This window comes from Bos javanicus, chromosome 2, assembly GCF_032452875.1.
Source record: "Bos javanicus breed banteng chromosome 2, ARS-OSU_banteng_1.0, whole genome shotgun sequence".
Classification (NCBI taxonomy): Eukaryota; Metazoa; Chordata; class Mammalia; order Artiodactyla; family Bovidae; genus Bos; species Bos javanicus.
In genome coordinates, this window is record NC_083869.1 from 133708940 (window position 1) to 133726874 (window position 17935).

The 17935-nt window shown below is 55.8% G+C and overlaps 1 protein-coding gene across 2 annotated transcripts in view; it reads left to right on the plus strand.

Moving 5' to 3' along the window:
- The first annotated feature begins 1139 nt into the window (after positions 1-1139).
- IFFO2 (intermediate filament family orphan 2) overlaps positions 1140-17935 on the plus strand; it is a 49822-nt gene continuing 33026 nt past the window's right edge. Inside the window, exon 1 of one of the 2 annotated variants that reach the window (XM_061395161.1) lies at positions 1140-2167. In XM_061395161.1, coding sequence (XP_061251145.1) covers positions 1497-2167 — 671 coding nt within the window. In that variant the 5' untranslated portion in view covers positions 1140-1496. The remainder of the gene's footprint in view (positions 2168-17935) is intronic. The other variant, XM_061395151.1, reaches the window with a different exon arrangement.

Consider the following 17935-nt stretch of genomic DNA (forward strand, 5'->3'; position numbering starts at 1 on the left):
GCTACAGTCCGTGGGGTCGCAAAAAGTCAGAGACGACTTAACGACCAACACCTTAAGAGACACCAGGAGACTGGAGAACTTTTCTTTTTAGGGTGGTAAATCTGAAAACAGGTTTGAGTGAATAAATGAATGCGTCTTTGGGTCGGCGCCGCCCTCTAGATCTGTTCTGCCCTCAAGTGCCCCCCACGCGGTTGATGAAATGGACCCCCACTCTGGGGCCAGCTGCATCTCAGCCTGTGCGGTGGTGGGGAGATGATCATTCGGGGCCGGGGAGTGGTAGCAGCCCAGGCTGAGCTTGCAGGTATCACTTGCCGGAGGATCTCAGCTCAGTTTCCCTACGCAGGTCCCCAGCATCCGCGCGGTCCGTCTTTGGGCCCGAGGACCAGCCGGCTCGGTATAGCCTAGGCCTATCTCGGGACGAGAGGCTGGGGTAAGCGGTGGAGGAGCCCTCCTGGGTCCACTGCGTGGGCGACGTGCCGGTGCAAGCGCCGCCTCATCCGGGGAAGGTCGACTGAGGCCGCGCCACGCTGGACTGGGGGTGGGTGCGAATGCACCTTCGGATGCTTTGGTCCCCAGCCCTTCTGGACCGAGGTCCCCCTCACTCCGCAGGAATGGGGGACCGCGGGATCTGGGGTGGTTGGAAGAAAAGGGTAGCCTCCTTGGCAAAGACCGCGGGGGAGGAGACTCCCTGGAGGGGGAAGCGAGCGCTGCCGAGGCCGCCGGTCCCTTTAAGAGGCCGGGCTGGCTCTGCGGCGATCCCACCTGACCGCATGCCTGGTGCAGTTCTGCTGGCCGTGTCCCCGGGAGAAGGATCGGAGCCGGGCCGGGCCACAGGACCCGGCGCAGGGGAGGGAGGGGTCCAGTTCGGAGCTGGGCGGGGCCTCCGGTTCTCGGAGCGCCGCAGTGGAAGGCGCGGTGGGCGGGACGAGACCGGGGTGGGCGGGGCCTCCAGCTCCGGGAGCGCCGCAGTGGTGGGCTGGGCGGGGCCTGGGGCGGGGCCTCCGGCTCCGGGAGCGCCGCAGAGGAAGGCGCGGTGGGCGGGGCGAGACCTGGGGGCAGGGCCTCTGGCTCCGGGAGCGCCGCAGAGGAAGGCGCGGTGGGCGGGGCGCGTCCGGGGGCGGGGCCTAGGTCTGCAGTGGGCGGGGCCCGCCGCAGAGGGGCAGTGCCCGCGGAGAGTCCTCTGAGCGCGGCTGCCGCGGCGCTTCCACAGTGTCTCCGACAGCCCCCGGCGCCGGGACTTGGACCCTCGCCGCCCCTTGCGAGCCGCCGCGGCCTCCACTGCTGCCCGAGTCCCTTTCCTCGCCGCGGCGCCCACACCCGGGGACGGCCCGGCTCGCCGACATCGCGGAGGCCGCGTCTGGCGCGCATCTGGAACCGCCCGGCCAGCCGCGCTGGATCCCGCGTCCGCCCTGTCCCGGCCGCGCCGGGAGCCCTGCCCGGAGCTGGAGCCGCACCTAGAGCCGCGGGCCCTGGGCCCTGAGCCGCGCGGCCGGCGCATGGTGAACTCGCTGCTGTTCGGAGAGATGGCCTTGGCCTTCGGCTGCCCGCCGGGTGGCGGCGGCGGCGGACCTGGGGGCTGCCCCAGCGGGGGCGGCAGCGGCGGCGGGGCCGGGCCCGGGCCGTCGCCGGTGACGGCGGCGCTGCGGGACGACCTGGGCTCCAACATCCACCTACTCAAGGGGCTCAACGTGCGCTTCCGCTGCTTCCTGGCCAAGGTGCACGAACTGGAGCGGCGCAACCGGCTGCTGGAGAAGCAGCTGGAGCAGCAGCAGAGCGAGCGCGAGCGGCGGCTGCGCTACAAGACCTTCTCCCGCGAGCAGGCCGTGCAGACCGGGCCGGAGCTGCTGCGGCCCCCCGCGCCCGGCGGCGGGCCGGGCAGCGGCGCGGCGGCCGGCGCCAACGCCAACCACGCCGCGGCCCTGGGCGGCCTGCCTCCCGGTGGCGGCTCGCACCCGCAGTACTACGGCCGCCTGCCCGGGACCATCTGGAGCTACACGCAGGTGCGGCGCACGGGCGGCGGCGGCGTGGAGACCGTGCAGGGCCCCGGAGTGTCGTGGGTGCATCCCGACGGCGTGGGCGTGCAGATCGACACCATCACGCCCGAGATACGCGCGCTCTACAACGTGCTCGCCAAGGTGAAGCGCGAGCGCGACGAGTACAAGCGGAGGTGAGTGGGACCCCGCCCTGCCCCCCCGCACTCCCTGGTGGGGGGTTGGGGGTCGTTCGGGTCTGGCGGCCCCCGAATGTGTGCGTTCCGGAGGGGCCGGGGTAGGGGGTGGGCGGCCAGCTGGTCCTAGCAGGTGGGGCTGGAAGCTGTGTTTGCAGACTTGGAAAACTCGGTTTTCTAGTTCCGAGGATGGGGACCGGCGCTGACTACCGTGGGGGACACCTCCGCTCCGTCACCGGACCAGGCACATTGTTTTCTAGGTGACATAATGACCGTAGGTGTTTTATGTGATGTCACCTAATCCTCATGGCAACACAAAGTGTGGGGCATTCTTATCCTAGCTTTGTTGATGAGAAAACCGAGGCACGGATGCTAGTGACTTGCCTAAGGGGTCTTGGCTAATAGGTGGTGAAGCTGAGATGTGAGATACTCCTGGCCAGTCTGTCTTCCAACTTAGGTGTTTTCCCCAAGGATGTAGAAAGTGGGCTCCCCTCTGTCAATGGGTGAAAAGAAACAACTCTTAAGTAATCCACTAACTTTCTATTTTTCCTTGAATTAAAAAAAAAAATCAAGTGTTTCAGAGTGCTTGGGTCTGTGCCCTGAGGCCAGGGTCCGCTGTCTTGCTCCAGCTCTCTCGTGTCCGGTTGGCTGGACTGGATAACAAGACCTACATCAGACTGGCCACGAGTTTTAGAAACACCTCCCTTCACCTCTCTTCTCCCTACCCCGAATTCTCATGGTTTTTTTGGACCCCCAAGAAACTCAGGCCTAAAGACTGAGTTATCTACACAAGCAAAGATAACCTTAGGCTGGAAGCCTGGACAGTGAGTGGACCCAGACCACCAGGTCTGGCTGGAGTGCGGCGCAGACTGCCTGCTGAACTGGCTAGCACGTTTCTGCCCAGCCTGGATTCCCAGCTGGGAAACTGACATTGTCTCCTTCCCGCAACCTGGCCGTCAGTTTTACCTAATCGACCTACTGATAAGAGGAGAGGGGTTTGTCTGTAGCGTCTCAGGAAGGGAGCAGGGCCCTTTGCTGTCCCAGGCATGGGCATCTCTGCGTTGGGAACTGTGGCTCTGATCCCCAGGGCTTGGAGGATGCCCTGAGAAGCATCTTTCCTTCCGCTCCTGTGTCCTAGTGCTCACGAGAGCACAGACAGCTGGCCATGGGTCTCCTCCCTTTTCGTCTCACCTGGGCGGGCTGGCCACTGGGCAGGATTCAAGTGCTACCTCCAGCACCTGCCAGTGAGAACCTCTGGCTGAACTGAGTGGTCACTGAACTACTTGGAAGCCTGTTTACTCATCAGAGAAATGGGAATGATAAAATCCACCCACAGCTGTATAAGGGGCGAGTAGGCCGGTGATGCCTTTTGGAAGGTATGAAGTAATCAGATTGACGTTATTAAAGATGAGAGACTCTTTGTCAAGCTGTAAGGGGGCAGTTTTGCCCAGAGTCTCCAGTCTCCCATGCAGAGCCTGGCTTCCTGGGGAAATGTCTTGGACCCCAGGGGGAGACAAGCTACTCTCCTGGGCTGGTTGTCTCTCTGCAGGACTCGAGAATGGCCTGGTGCCTCGCCATGGGGAGGCCACCCCTCTGCCCTGTGTGGGCTGCTTTGTTGGGGTGGGGCAGGGAAACAGGCGCTTGCTCTTGATGGTGAAACTGGGAGGGCCCTTTGGTCTGCCACTGCCGATGGTGTCGTCATGCCCCAGGCTTGCGGGGTGTTTGTTTTATTGTGTGTGTGTGTGTGCGCACTTTTCGGACCTGGCTACTAAGGAGATGGAAACACTGTGCCCAGTCCTAGAGGGAGATGGATTGGCATTGAGCAATGCCCAGTTCAAGTTGCACCCAGGGTGTGGGGTGTGATGTCAGCTTCTGGTGCTGCCCTGGAATGACATGGGCGCTGCTGAGACAGGTGGAGGGTGAGTGTGTGTCTCTTCCCACCCTTGTAGGGGGCGTGTGCACCTTCTCTTCCCCCCATTTTTTTTTTTTTTGGTGAATTGGGGAGATGCATCTTTTCTGAAATTGATTCAGGGCTCAAGTGGGATTTTTGCCAGAGCACATCTGCCTCCTCCTTTGAGCAAGCCTCAGTTGCCCTGTCTGTAAAGGAGAGAAGAGGGTGGGCTAGAAGTGTCCCTGAAGCTCCAGGCTGCCTCAGAGATGCCGTAGGCATTCCTTGAATGTTAAATAAAAACTGATGTTTAAAAAAATATCAAATGGTCATGAAAATATGCTCACTCACTTTTGAGTTCTTACTGTTAACTCTTGGAAGTCGACTTAACGTTGATTTGTTGGTTCAGAGTCAAGTTAGAGCCACCCCCGCCTTCTCTTCGTCGGAAGAATATTCTGAGATCAGAAAGCAAACTGCTAAAAGCTGGTCCCGTTTGTAGCTACTAATCTGTGTGAGTCAGGATTTTCCTGATACTCTGTGGCCCAAACCAGAGATAGAATTAAACTGAAGGTGGACCTGTCAACCATAATCCTAGTTCTAAGTGTTAACAGACCAAAATGGGCTCGTCAACCTCAAGGACTGGTGACTGTTTTCTCACTGAGCCTACAATAGATTCATACAAATAATATTCTGTATTTATTTGTTTCTTTATTTGGGTTTCTCATAGGATTTTCTTTTGGGAAGAGGGCAGGCGTATGATCAACCTTTTTGAAAAGCGTAAGAAGCACTGGACTAGATGATCTCAAAGAGTCTTCCCAGCCTTGGCAATATGTAAATCTGAGTTTGAACTCCTAGGCCGCTTCTGATCTTATGCTCATAAGAGAATGAGACCAGTGTGTTTACCTGGGCTCTTGGCCACTGAAGGCTTCAGATCCTTCCAGGATATCTAGCATGGGGTCCCAAGAGGTGACCAAAAGAAAGAGCCTGTCCTAGGGAAGGAAAGTTTCCAGAGTTTCCCCTGTCCACCTGGAGGAACTCGCTGCCTTGGAGATGCTCTTCTGCCTCTCCAAAGGGCAACCTTGGTTGTGTAGCTCAGTGTTTTCCAAGCTGGGAACTTTTGGGGTTCTGCCTCCATGAACCGCGGCCATAGTCACGTATCACCATCTCTATTATTATTTTTGTAAAATGTTTTAAACAGCTCTGTTGTTGCTGTTCAGTTGCTAAGTCGTTTCTGACTCTGCGACCCCATGGACTGCAGCATGCCAGGCTTCCCTGGCCTTCACTATCTCCTGGCATTTGCTCAGATTCATGTCCATTGAGTCGGTGATGCCATCCAACAATCTCATCCTCTGTCATCCCTTTCTCCTTTTGCCCCTTCAGTCTTTCACAGAATCAGGGTCTTTTCCAATGAGTTGGCTTTTCCCACCGGGTGGCCAAAATATTGGTGCTCCATCTTCAGTCTCAGTCCTTCTAATGAATATTCAGAATTGATTTCTTTTAGGGTTGACTAGTTTGATCTTGCTCTCCAAGGGACCTGCAAGAGTCTTCTCCAGCACCGCAGTTGAAAGTGTTAATTCTTCAGTGCTCAGGCCTTCTTTATGGTCCAACTCTCATATCCATACATGACTACTGGAAAAACCATAGCTTTGACTAGATGGACCTTTGTCAGCAAAGTGATGTCTCTGCTTTTTAATATGCTGTCTAGGTTTGTCATAGCTTTTCTTCCAAGGAGCAAGTGTCTTTTAATTTCATGACTGCAGTCACCGTCTGCAGTGATTTTGGACCCTGGGAAAATAAAATCTGCCATTGCTTCCACATTTTCCCCTTCTATTTGCCATGAAATGATGGGACCAGAGATGCTGTGATCTTAGTTTTTTGAACGTTAAATTTTCAGCCAGTGTTCAGTTCAGTTCAGTTCAGTTGCTCAGTTGTTTTCAACTCTTTGCGACCCCATGAATCACAGCACGCCAGGCCTCCCTGTCCATCACCAGCTCCCGGAGTTCACTCAGACTCACGTCCATCGAGTCAGTGATGCCATCCAGCCATCTCAGCCAGCTTTATTGAGGTATAATTTGCATATCGCAAAATTCTCCCGTTTTACACATACAGTTCAATGATTTTTAGTCAATCCATCGAGCTGTGCAACTATCAGCACAGTCCAGTTTTAGAACACTCACATCATCTCCAAAAGATCTTTCTTGCACCTCTGCAGTGAATCCGCACTTCTCCTCCAGCCCAGCAGCCACAGACCGGCTTCCTGTCTCTGTAGACTCGTCATTTAAACGGGGTCCGGCAGCATGTTGTCGCTTTTGCCTGGCTTCTTTCACTCAGATGATGTTTGTGAGATTCATCCAGGCTGTAGCTCATACCAGCAGTACATCCCTTTGTAATGCTGAATGATATTCTTCCATGTGGGTAGACCACATTTTGTTTACGCACTCACATAGTCAATAAAATGTAAATTTAAAAAGTTACCTTCTGTGTACCAGCGCACATCATCTCATGTGCATCATTGGTATAGGATCCATGTTTTGGAAACGCTTACCCAAACCAGAGCCCCTGGCCTGGGATGCCTGGGCTCACCCTGTTCACTCCTGCTTTGATTTCCCCTTGGGCCAATCAGCTCTGAGCTCTTTACCATGCGGGAAGTGTGGTCACTGAAACCGTAGCTGACAAGGTTGTCAAGTGTTGATTTGGAAACCAAAACAAACATCGGCACCCTGTCTCCACATAGTGTCACCGAAATATCCTGTTCTGAGCTTGCAGGCTGGGGGCCTTTCCCTGGGAGATTCCTGCCTAATGTAGCTGAACTTTAGGCAGGCGGAGTGTTTTCAGAATGGGCATCCTAGGGACCCAGACTCCAGTGCCTGGAGTTCTCCAGACCCCACCCTGCTGTGAGGCACTGTGTAACCTAGGGCCAGGCGCTGCTCTTTCTGAGCCGAAGGTCTTCTATACCCAACAGGCTTCCTATAGGCCCTCCCTCCCAGCTCGCTCTGCGTTTCTGTCTGTGACTTGGAGGGTCCAAGTCAGGGCTGCTCTGTCTGCCTCCTGGGAGGGCAGGGGGGCCTTTCTCTGTCCCCGGCCGCCCCCTCTCCCGCCCCAGGCCCAGCATGGTTTGGACCGGGCTGGTTTTGTTCCCAGCCCTTGCACGTTGCTGAGTGTCTGTGCCCCGACTCCAGTCTGCCTGGAGGTCTAGGTTTGTTTTCACTGGAGCTCTGTTTGAGGTCCTGGAGGACCATGGTGATCCTTCAGCCTGGTGGTTTTCAGGTGGGCTCTTTGGAGCCCTGGGATCTGGAGCAGGGTGCTGTGAGGTGATTTGGGGAACAGCTAGGGGCAGACCACCTAGGATTTCGCCCCCATCAACCACAGCAGCTCCATTTTCGTGGCTCTCAAATTGATATTCTGAGGGAGAGTTGTTTGGAAACCAAGCATTTTACAGTTTAGCAGAAAAGAAAGGAATTGCTGATTCAGCGGAATACTTTCACTTTAGAGACGGGGAAACTGAGGCCCAGAGGGAGCTGACCCACAAAGACAGGCAGAACTTCCATCTGTCATGGAAAGTTTTGTTTCCTGCCCCGAGGCGATGCCTGCACCATTTGCCTTCTGTCGGGACTTGGCAGAACGCTCTCCACCTTTTTATGTGTCTGCCTTTAAGCATTTTTTAAAAAGCTACTTTCGGGGATGGGAGGGACTTTTGTAACAGCTATTTCTGATCTTGAGCCGGAAGGGGCCGGGCTGTCAGCCCGAATGCAGAGCTCCAGAAAGGGGCTGGGGGGATGCCCGCTGGACTGTCCCTTGTCTTTTTGCCATCACGCCCCAGGCAGGAGGGTGTTGGCCCCCGAGTGCCCCAAAGCCACAAGACTTCCCCAGAAAGCTGCTCAGAGGACTTCTTTCCCCGCACTTCCATTGTTTCTGAAGCCGCTGCAGATACAGCTTCTTTATTTCTGATTGTCCCGGTGGGGGAGGGGGCAGCTTTGGCTGGAGGAAGCATGGATCGAATCCCAGCTCTCCCAGTCTCTGCGTGACTGTGGGCAGTTGCGTGGCCTCTCTGAGCTGACTGGCCCGCTGCTATCTGTGAAAGAGGGAGACTAACTCCCCTAGAGGTCAGAAGGGGGTAAGTCAGCGCCTGGGGTAAGCACATGAGGCAGGCTCCCGGAACATCCCCCATCCCAGAGCACCCCCGCCTCCCACCCCCAGCGATATCTGTTCCTTTCATTTTACAAGGGTTTCTCGGCAAGGCACTGGACGCCGGGCACATCCATTTCAGGACACGTCGTCGCTCTCTGTCCCCTGGAAGGCGCCAGAGATGGTGCTGGGGGCGGAGGGAGAAAGGGCTGCTTCTTTGTCCAGCATCTAAGGAGGCTGTTCTTCCTACTCTTACTGGTTGATTTGTGTCTCCGGAAATCTCCGGTCAACCCCTGCCCTTTCTGCCAGCCTCCTTTAAAAGAAACACACAAACCCCACTCCATTTAGCTCCTTCGTCTTCCAGCATCTCTTGGTTTGGCTGACAGGCTCTCTGGGGACAAATTTGGGAGGGATTTTCAGAGCCTTACGCTAGAAGGAAGGGAATGAGGTCCCAGAAAAGTAAAGGAAGCAGGAAGCAGGGAGACAGCTGACGCTAAAGATTCCTTCTCCCAGGAATTCGAGGCGGGGCTTTTTCCTTGGCCACCGGATGCGGAGCCACACACTCACACACACACACACACACACACACACACGCGTGCGCACACGCTCATGTACACATGCGCCGTCAGGCTCTCTCTCCAAGCCCGTGCCTGCATCTCCACATGTGTCGGGATTTGAAGGACACAGAAGGGTAGACAGAGAGCTTGCACATGTCCTTTGCCGCCAGGAGATGCGTGGACTTCCAGGGGAATTCATCTGAACCGTGCCACGAGTCAGTGATAGCGGAGGCTGTGGGCGTTGCCTGCGGAGTCCTGGCTTTTGATCCTGTCGATGCGCTGCGGCCGGGCGCTCGGGTTATTTCCCAGGTCACAGATGGCTGCAGGCGCACGGCAGGGAGGGAGGCAGCCCTGTCGTTCCCTGGGCTCTCCCCTGACCTTCCGTCGGGCATTCCTGAGCGCCCACTGCCTCCCCTGGCACAGCACCCTCCACCCTGAACGTAGCTACCCTAACCCTAACCCTTCCTTCGACTGTAAGCTCTGTGGGGGCCGGCTCCGGGTCTGACTTCTTCATCTTGTACACACAGAGCCAAGCCAGGTTCTGGCCGGCGTCCGAGCTGAGCAAGTACTTGTGCAGTGAGGGAGGCTCTGTGTGCCTGGCTGCTGCGTGCTGGCAGGCCCCAGTAGGCCTGCGTGGCCATGGGTGACCAACACACGTGGACTCTACATCTGGCCGGCCTGCGGCTTGTTGAGCGAAAGGTCTGGATCTGGAGTCGGGAGACCAGGACTCTGGTCCTGACACATCATTCCAACAAGTTTGAATGAAAACCCATCTACTGATGCCAAACGCTGGGCCCCCAGCACGGGATATACAGATGGCTTTCCCTTTGTCTCCCTGAGTCTCAGTTTTCTCATCTGGAAAAGGGGGTTGCTGAAATCTGTGTCCCGACACCGAAGGACAGGCCATGGGCTCACATGGCTACAGCACATTGTAGACCGTGAAGTTCTAAGAGTTACATGGCCAGATTTCACAGGGCAGAAGGGTGGGTGCCCTAAGGGCTGGGTAGTGCCAGCTTTGTGAGGTGGGCAGAAGTCAAGAACCAGGCTGGGCCCTGGGGAGAGGGTGGTCCCTGACCTTGCTGGCAGCATCTGGGGGTGGTGCAGCCTCTGGGCATGACTGGCTGTGAGGTGCTTAGAAGATTCTAGGCCAGAAACGAGGCTGGTGAAGGTTGCTGATGCCTGCCAGGGCAGTGCCCTCCCACCCCCAATGGGCACCCCTGCTTGGCTTCCTGGGCAGGATGTGGTTTTTTACCCTAGTTCCTGGTACAAGAGTAGTTGTCATTCAGTACTTAAGCCTGGCAAATGCCACTGGTTCCCTCCGGGGGCTGTGGCCTGGCTGAGCCCCCCAGGTGTGGCAGGGGGCAGCTAGAGCTGCCCAGGGGCCCCGGGGGCACCCTGGTCATGGCCCTGGTTTGCCTGTGCTGTGGGCTAAGCTTCCCGTTGCCCACCTGGCAGTGGGGACCACGGAAAGACTGGTGTCTCTGTGACTTTCCTAGAGTGACCTGGATTCTGTGCATGCTGTTTAATCTCTTTTACCTTGATGAATTGCTCTGTAAAATGGGGATAAAGTTTCTTATGAGTTCTGCTTCCCAGGGTTGATATAAAAATCAACTGAAACCGTGGGATGTGGAAACATTGGCCAAAAGGTTTAAAATAAATCGTAATGGGTTAGTCGCCATCATTGAGTACCTACTATGTGCTAGGCCTTGGGAGGAAATCTTTCAATAAGTGAGATTTATTTATTAGAGCCATCCCGAGAAGTGGGAATTGATTACTGTTCATTTTACGGATGAGAGGTTCAGAAGGGTGAAGACATCTGCCCCAGATCTCAAAGGAGGGCAGCCTGGGTCTCCAGACCCCAGGTTCAGGCTCCTCCCCGGAAAGATGCTGAAGGCTCCTGAAGCTGGTGAAGGGCGGGAGGCAGGCGGGAGGCAGGCTGAGGGGTGGGTCTCCCCGCCTCACAGCAATGCTTCGGCGGGTGGCAGAACAGGAGGTGGCTGCCACGCGGGGAGGACTTCCTGCTGTGACTTTAGAGTAATTATTTTCTTGTGAAGCCAATGAATCAGTGCCAGGGGCAAGCAGATGAGCCTCCCGGGCGGCTTTGGAGGGCGGTCCAGCCCCACTGCTCGCTGAGGACTGAGCTCTGGGTAGGGGAGAGTTCCTAGTTGGCATATCCAGGTGGGTGGGGAAGGAGGGAGGGAGAGTGAGCAGGGAACACGAATCATTACCTGCCGAGCACTTTCCATGTGATCTGATTTAGATCAGAAAGGAGAATTCACTTGCCGACCCAGGGCAGGATCTGGGGCTCACACTCCAAGTTAATGCTCCTTTGTCATGCCCAGCACCGAGGGCCCCCTGGGCAGTGGTCAGGGGCTCTCCCTGCCTGATGATAAGCAGGAGAGGGCAGCGGGCATTCCGGTGGCTGGAGGGAAGCCGGCCTGCGCCCTGGGCTCAGGTCTGACTTCTGCTTTCGGTGGGTGCTGTGAACTTCGCCAGGGAATGGGGAACTTGTTACAGTCATCCTGTGTCTCTTGGTGGGGAAGATGAGACTGCTGGGTATGGGTGTCCGAGAAGCTGGAGTTCTGTTCTCTGGACAGTGGCTGGGCACCCACCTTGTGCCAGGCCCCGTGCTGGGCACTGGGGTGAAGCATGCACAGCGCCTGCCCTCAGCAGCCCAGGGTCTGGGGAACCAGGCAAATGGGACAATACCACGTTACAATCCCTGCCCAAATAGTACCCGTGCAGACTACGGGCACGGTAAACAGTAATTAATTAGCTAAAAAATGTTTCTATACCATTTACACTCTGCCAGGTGCTATTCAAAGCAGTTTATTCGTGGAACCTCACAATAGCCCTATGAGTTGCAAACTGTCAGTGGCCCATTTTAGAGATGCTAAAACTGAGACCTTGAGGGCCAAGACAGGAAGCAGCAAGCCAAGATTCAAACCCAGGAAGTCAGGCTCCAGACCCAACCTCTTACACTCTGTGGTACCCAGGAAGGGGCATATCAATTGCAGGCAGCTTTCTTGCTTTGAGCCTCAGTTTTCCCTGCTGTGAAATGGGGGTAATAAACCTGGCTTCATGAGGCTGTTTGGCAGATTAAACCAAGTGATCCCTGTGGCAGCATTTTATAAATTGTCACGTGCTGTGCCTGTGATGACCATGCTCGGAGGCCCTGGGCCCAAACCCACGCAGACGCTTCTTCTCCAGCTTCCTGGGCAACCAGGGGCCACTTGAAGTTCCATGAAAGGTCTTGTCCTCACCTTGCCTTAATAGCACATCTTCCCTTGGTCGCAAGTCAAGCTGGGATGGGGTGCTGGACAAAACCTTTGAAAAGAAACAGCTCAGAGAAGAGCCTTTGTGCGTGACTTGGAGGTCAGGGAGAGAGGAGTCCAGGAGTGTTTCCACCGCTTAATCAGCCCCGTGACCTTGAGGGAGACCTTGATTTCTTATCTGCGGCATGAGGACCACCAGCCCTATTGCATGAGTGGCGAGAGAAAGGGGAGGACTGCGCTGAGGCACGGGCAGCTGTCGTGATGAAGCTCAGCGAGGCCGCGGGCTCTGTGGGGAGGGGCGGGGGGCGCTGGGGCCCTGGCCTGGGCCGCGCCGGGCAGGGGCTGGCTCCGAGATGCTTGCTCAGCGCTCTCTGGCCTCCGTGCTCCGACTTCGGAATGTGCTCCTGCACACAGCCCCCTGCGCGTCTGCAGCTCAATGGAGAGACACCCCCGCAGTGGAGACACTGCCTTCCACCCTCTTAATTGGCCACTTTTATTACTTGGGTTATTTAAGAAGCTTCCTGGCTCACTGCCGCCTGTTGGCCGTCTGGGGGGAGGGGAAGAGCTGCTGGTCTAAGTGGACCTTGTGAAATTCTCCGGCAGACAGGCTCCTCTCTGGGCAGGGTCAGGACATCTTCCCAGGACCCGTGGGTACCTCCCCGACTTGCCCTGGCCAGCTGTAGTAATGGGTAGAAGGCCATCCGGGGAAGAGGGGCAGACTGAGACCAGAATTGATTTAGGGAAAGCCCGTTGCAAAGTCAGAATGCTGGACCAGAGAGGACCCTGGTGGGACTCTGTAGTGCCTGAAACCCAGTGATTCTGGAAGGCAGCTGAGCCAGCTTAAGGCTAGTCAAGGAAGGCTTCCTGGAGGAGACAGCAGCTGAGTTTTGTTCGGAAGGTCGAGTAAGAGTGGAAGAGAGGGGGCACAGGGTGCTGCAGGCGGAGAGAGCAGTTTGTGCAGAGGCCGGGAGCTGAGAGGGCCGGGCTGGTGGCTCCCGGGCGGCCGCCGGCGTCGGGACACCGCCAGGCCTGCCTGTTCTTTCCCTCCCCCTTCCGCCCCTCCCTCCCCTTCTGGGCTCCCTGTCTTCAGTTTGGCTGTCTCTCATCCTCTCTCCCTCTCTCTTCTTCCTTGTTTTGGTCTCTTACCCCTGCTCGATGCCAGGCCTGGGTGGGAGCTCTTTGCCTCCTGCGAGGCTCCATGAGCCCGTGTGTCTGTGAGCGTGGGGCCAGGAGCCTATGTCTCTCCCCTCTGGACGTGGAGCACCCTGGGGTCAGGACCCCATCTCTGCTTACCCCGCACCCCTTGCACTATGGGGCTAGGGTCTTGACATCGTGGTGGGGGGCAGAGGAGGTTGGTGAGAGAGGTACCTGCAGGGTTAGAGGGCAGTGCCGTCCCGGGGGCCTCAGCTTCCCTGGCCACCATCAAGGTCCAGACCTAGAATTCGACGCGGTTCTAGACGCAGTTCGGGGCTGCGGGGACTAGGCGGCTCACCATTACTCTCCCAGCTGACCGCCCTCCCGCACACCTTCCTCTGACCTCCTGGTGGGCCCAGAGGGTTTGAGGCTTTCTCTGAGATCATCTAGTCCCTCCCCTGCTTCCAGGAGACATCGTTCTCCTGTCATCCCAGATACCTAGATGTGCCTGCTGTCTTTTGAAGAAGACCTTCTGCGAGTTCATCCCTCAGAGTTATATCTTTTGCTCTCTACTCCCACTTAAATACCCACGGCCATTTTACAGATGAGAAAACTGAGGCCCGGAGAAGGAGAGCAGCTCTCCTGAGCTCACATAGCACAGCAGGGGCTAGAGCCCAGTCCCTAAACAGGGTTCCTTTGAAACCCTTGAGCTAAGGGATCCTTCCGGAGGCTGCTGGTCCTTTAAGGAGGGGCTTGGAAAACTCCCAGAGGTCAGAGAGCTTAGAGTGAAGAAGTCTTGGAGCCTGTCGAGGTGGCGCCCACAGGGACCGAGTGAACCCTGCCTCTTGGCCAGACAGCTGGGTCCCCGGTGCTGCAGAGCTGCACAGGAGATATCCGAGGTTGTCTTGGGTTCGTCTCCTTGTCACAGGACGCACCTCCCTAAACTCAGCCTGATGCTCACGTCTTGGGATGTTGGCCAACCGGCTGACCCTGTCTGCCAGCTGTGTGCTCAGCTGTGCGTTTCTCTGTGCCTTGGTTTCCTCTGGTATAAAACGGGACAGCAAGACCCACAGCACTGTTGATGAGCCTGGCCCAGTGAGGGCCATTCCCATCCCCTCTTCTCTGGAGTGAGCCCTGGAGTTGGAGGTCTGAGGACTTTGCCCATAGTGAGGAACTGGGTGAACTACAAAGGCTGATCCCCCAGTCCCCACAACGACCGTGTTTCTTGAGTCCGCAGTCTGGGGCTGTGCCCTGGCAAGTACTATGTTTGGACGTTTATACAATTAGCTATGGAAAATCTTAATATTACATTGCAACTGGTTTTACACTTGCCTTTAAATAAAATACTGACGTTTACAACATTAGGACTCGTTCATGTTGGGAGACAGGCTGACGCTCACCAGGCTACAGACAAGCCAGGATTAACCTGAGGCTGAGTTCAGGGGTCCCTAATTTATAGGTTGTTCCTTTCTGGGCCTTAAGGCATAATACATCCATTGTTGTTGTCGTCGTTCAGTAGTTAAGTAATGTCTGACTCCTTGTGACCCCATGGACTGCAGCATACCAGGCTTCCCTGTCCTTCACAATCTCTTGGAGTTTGCTCAGTGGTGGCATCCAACCATCTCAACCTCTGTCGTCCCCTTCTCCTCCCACCTTCAGTCTTTCCCAGCATCAGGGTCTTTTCCAATGACTCGGCTCTTCCTATCAGGCGACCAAAGTATTGGAGCTTCAGCTTCAGCATCAGTCCTTCCAATGAACACTCAGGGTTGATCCATGGGGCTTTAAAAAGAAACGATTTGTTCCCTCTTCCTTGGTTATACAGTCTGCCTGTGATCAGGACTTTCACTTGGGTGGGAGCTCTGATCCTGGAGTGGGACTACCTGGGTTTCGCATCACCACCCCAGGCCTCAGTTTTCTCATCTGTAAAATGGGGCTGACAGCCTTAGCTCGTGGTTGCAGTGAGGCTTCAGTGAGATGGGGCACACCGAGGGCCAAGTGTGGTGCAGGCCCCTGAGCTGCTATTGCTCTGTGCCTGTCTCAGCCCGGCCCTGCCTCCCCAGCCCCCAGGCCCCACACAGTGAGCAGAGACTTGGCCCTCCCGCTTCCGCTTCCGGCTGCAGAGTGGCCTTTGTGTTCAGAGCACTTCCCTTCCCCAGCCCAGCCACCCTCTTGACCAGCCAAGAGGAGGTCCCATCCCCCGTCCTCCCCAGCAGGCTGTCGGCAGAGGGTCACTGTAGGGCAAGACCTGGCCCCCAAGGCTGCGACCAGCGCGCTGTGTCCCCTGGACCCTGAGGCTCCCAGGGGCCTTGTTGGAGGGTGGTCTTGAACGGGGAGTCTCTCTCTGTCCCTGCCTCCCAAGTCCCAGCAGCTTGATGCGGAGGCGGCCTCAGGAGGTAGCCCTGTCCTGAGGTCTCATCGTGTGGAGGGGCAGAGCTCGAATTTGAACCTGAACCTGGTGGACTCTTCTAGCCTCAGCCCTGACTCAGTCTCCCAGGCTGAGGAATGGGTATGTGTTCCTGGCCCCGGCCCTTGGCCTCAGATACAGGGGACGGGGGTCAAGTCCTGTCTTGCACCTCAGGGGTCACTGGGGCAGCTGTTCCTTCTTACAGCCACGGGCAGGTGGCTTCCAGGTTCTTGTGAGCCCACAGGCTGTCTCTGCTGGGGCTTGTGGGTGAAGCCCTCACTCCCAGACCTTGGCAGAGGGGTGATGCTGAAGGCTGTCCTGGCACTGGTTGCCCAGGGCTGACGTCAAGGCAGCCGGTTTAGGGTTTTGTCTCCGAGACAAAGGCTGCTTTGTAGCTTCTGGGCTTAAGTCCTGGCTATCACCCACCCCCAAGGTGGGAAACAAGGTGGAAGGGATCACAGGGCCCAAGCAGAGAAGCCCTGGGAGGCTCGGATCGCCCTCACTTCCTCTCAGAAGGAAGCCAGGATCTTGGAACCCCGTAATATTCCCCTCATGGTTCCCCGAGAGCATCCCGTGTGGCTGATACAGTTTAAAACTTCACAGCCATTTTTTGTTACTGCACAAGATTCTTAAACCTCACAAGACTCTTGAAGGGTGGGTGTGGTTGTGCCCACTGTGCAGACGGGGAAACTGAGTCTCCACAGGTGAAGCGACTTGTCACTTGCCGTGGCCTGAAAAGGGGCAGAGCTGGCGTGTGAATTTGGGTCTTAGAGGATTGTCACTGGGCTTCCACCACTGTCCAGCCTCGTTCCAGACCCAGCTTTGGGAGGGTGCTTCAGGAGGTGGAAGCACCCCGGGGGTAGACTGGAGCAGATAGGTCTCACGGTTTTTGGGAACCAGAGCCTCCATTCTCAGGATTCAGAGTTGGGTCACAGTGCTTGGAGCCTGTTGCATATTTAAGTATGTGTGCGTAGGTGTGTACACCTCTGTGTACAAATTAGAGAAGGGGGGTTGGATGCTGGGAGGTCTGTATCCTGGGAAGGTGGTTCCAGGGAGGCCTTGAGGGCAAGAGTAAGGAATCGTTCCAGCAGACGCTGAAGACCTTCTGCTCTTCTTTTTCAGGAACTCCTCCACTTAATCATCCATCCATCCACCCTTCCATCTGCCCTTCCATCCATCCATTTATCCATCTCTCCATCACTTCTCTATTCATCCATCCATTCACCCTTCCATCCACCCTTTGATCCATCCATCCATCCACTTACCCATCCATCCATCATCTATTTATTCATCCATCTATCCATCCATTTACCCATCCATCCATCCATCATCCATTTATCCATCCATCTATTATCTGTCTATTTATTCATCCATCCATCCATTTATTTATCCATCATCTATTTATTCATTCATCTTCATCCATCCATCCATCCATTTACCCATCCATCCATCTGTCATCTATTTATCCATCCATCCATCCATCCATCCATCATCTATTCATCCATCTATCAATCCATCTACCCTTCCATCCATCCATCCATTTACCCAGCCACCATCCATTTATCCATCCATCCATCCATCCATCTACCCTTCCATCCATCCATCCATTTACCCATCCATCCATCCATCATCCATTTATCCATTCATCCATCTATCATCTGTCTCTCTATTTATTCATCCATCCATCCCTCCATTTACCCATCCATCCATCATCCATTTATCCATCCATCCATCTATCATCTATTCATCCATCCATCTATCCATCCATTTATCCGTCCATCCATCATCTGTCTCTCTATTCATCCATCCATCCATCCATCCCTGTATTCATCCATATATCCCTTCTTCCCTCCATCCATCCACCCTCCTCTCTATCCATCCCTTCATCCATCCGTCCACCATTTTTAGAGTGCTTGTGCTTGGCCCTATGCTTGGCTTCTGGGGATGATGGCAGACTCCTATCCCTAGGGAGTTCGCCAAATTATTGTTAAATCAGAGCTGCAAGAGTCCTTAGAGATGCTTCATTTCTCCCCCAACACGCACTTTTCAGAGGCTTAGTCACTTGCTGAAGGTTATACCCAGCGTTGGTGGCAGACTTGGGACTCGGGCCACGTCTGTGGACCCCAGTCCCATGTTCTTGCATCTCTGCTGGGCTGACAGGCAGCTGCACTCCTGGCTGGCAGCCCTCTGGCCCTGTCCTTCCCTCCTTGGTTGTTTTGATGTGTTCTTGGGCTTTTCTCAAGTCCTCTGCAGCTTCTGTCCTGAGATGCTGGTTGGACTGGCATGCAGGGCCCAGGCCGCAGCTGAACCTGGCTGTGCTGTGCCCTGAGATGACTCCGTTGTCCATTTGGGACATCAGATTGGCTGCACACCCAAGTGCAGAGA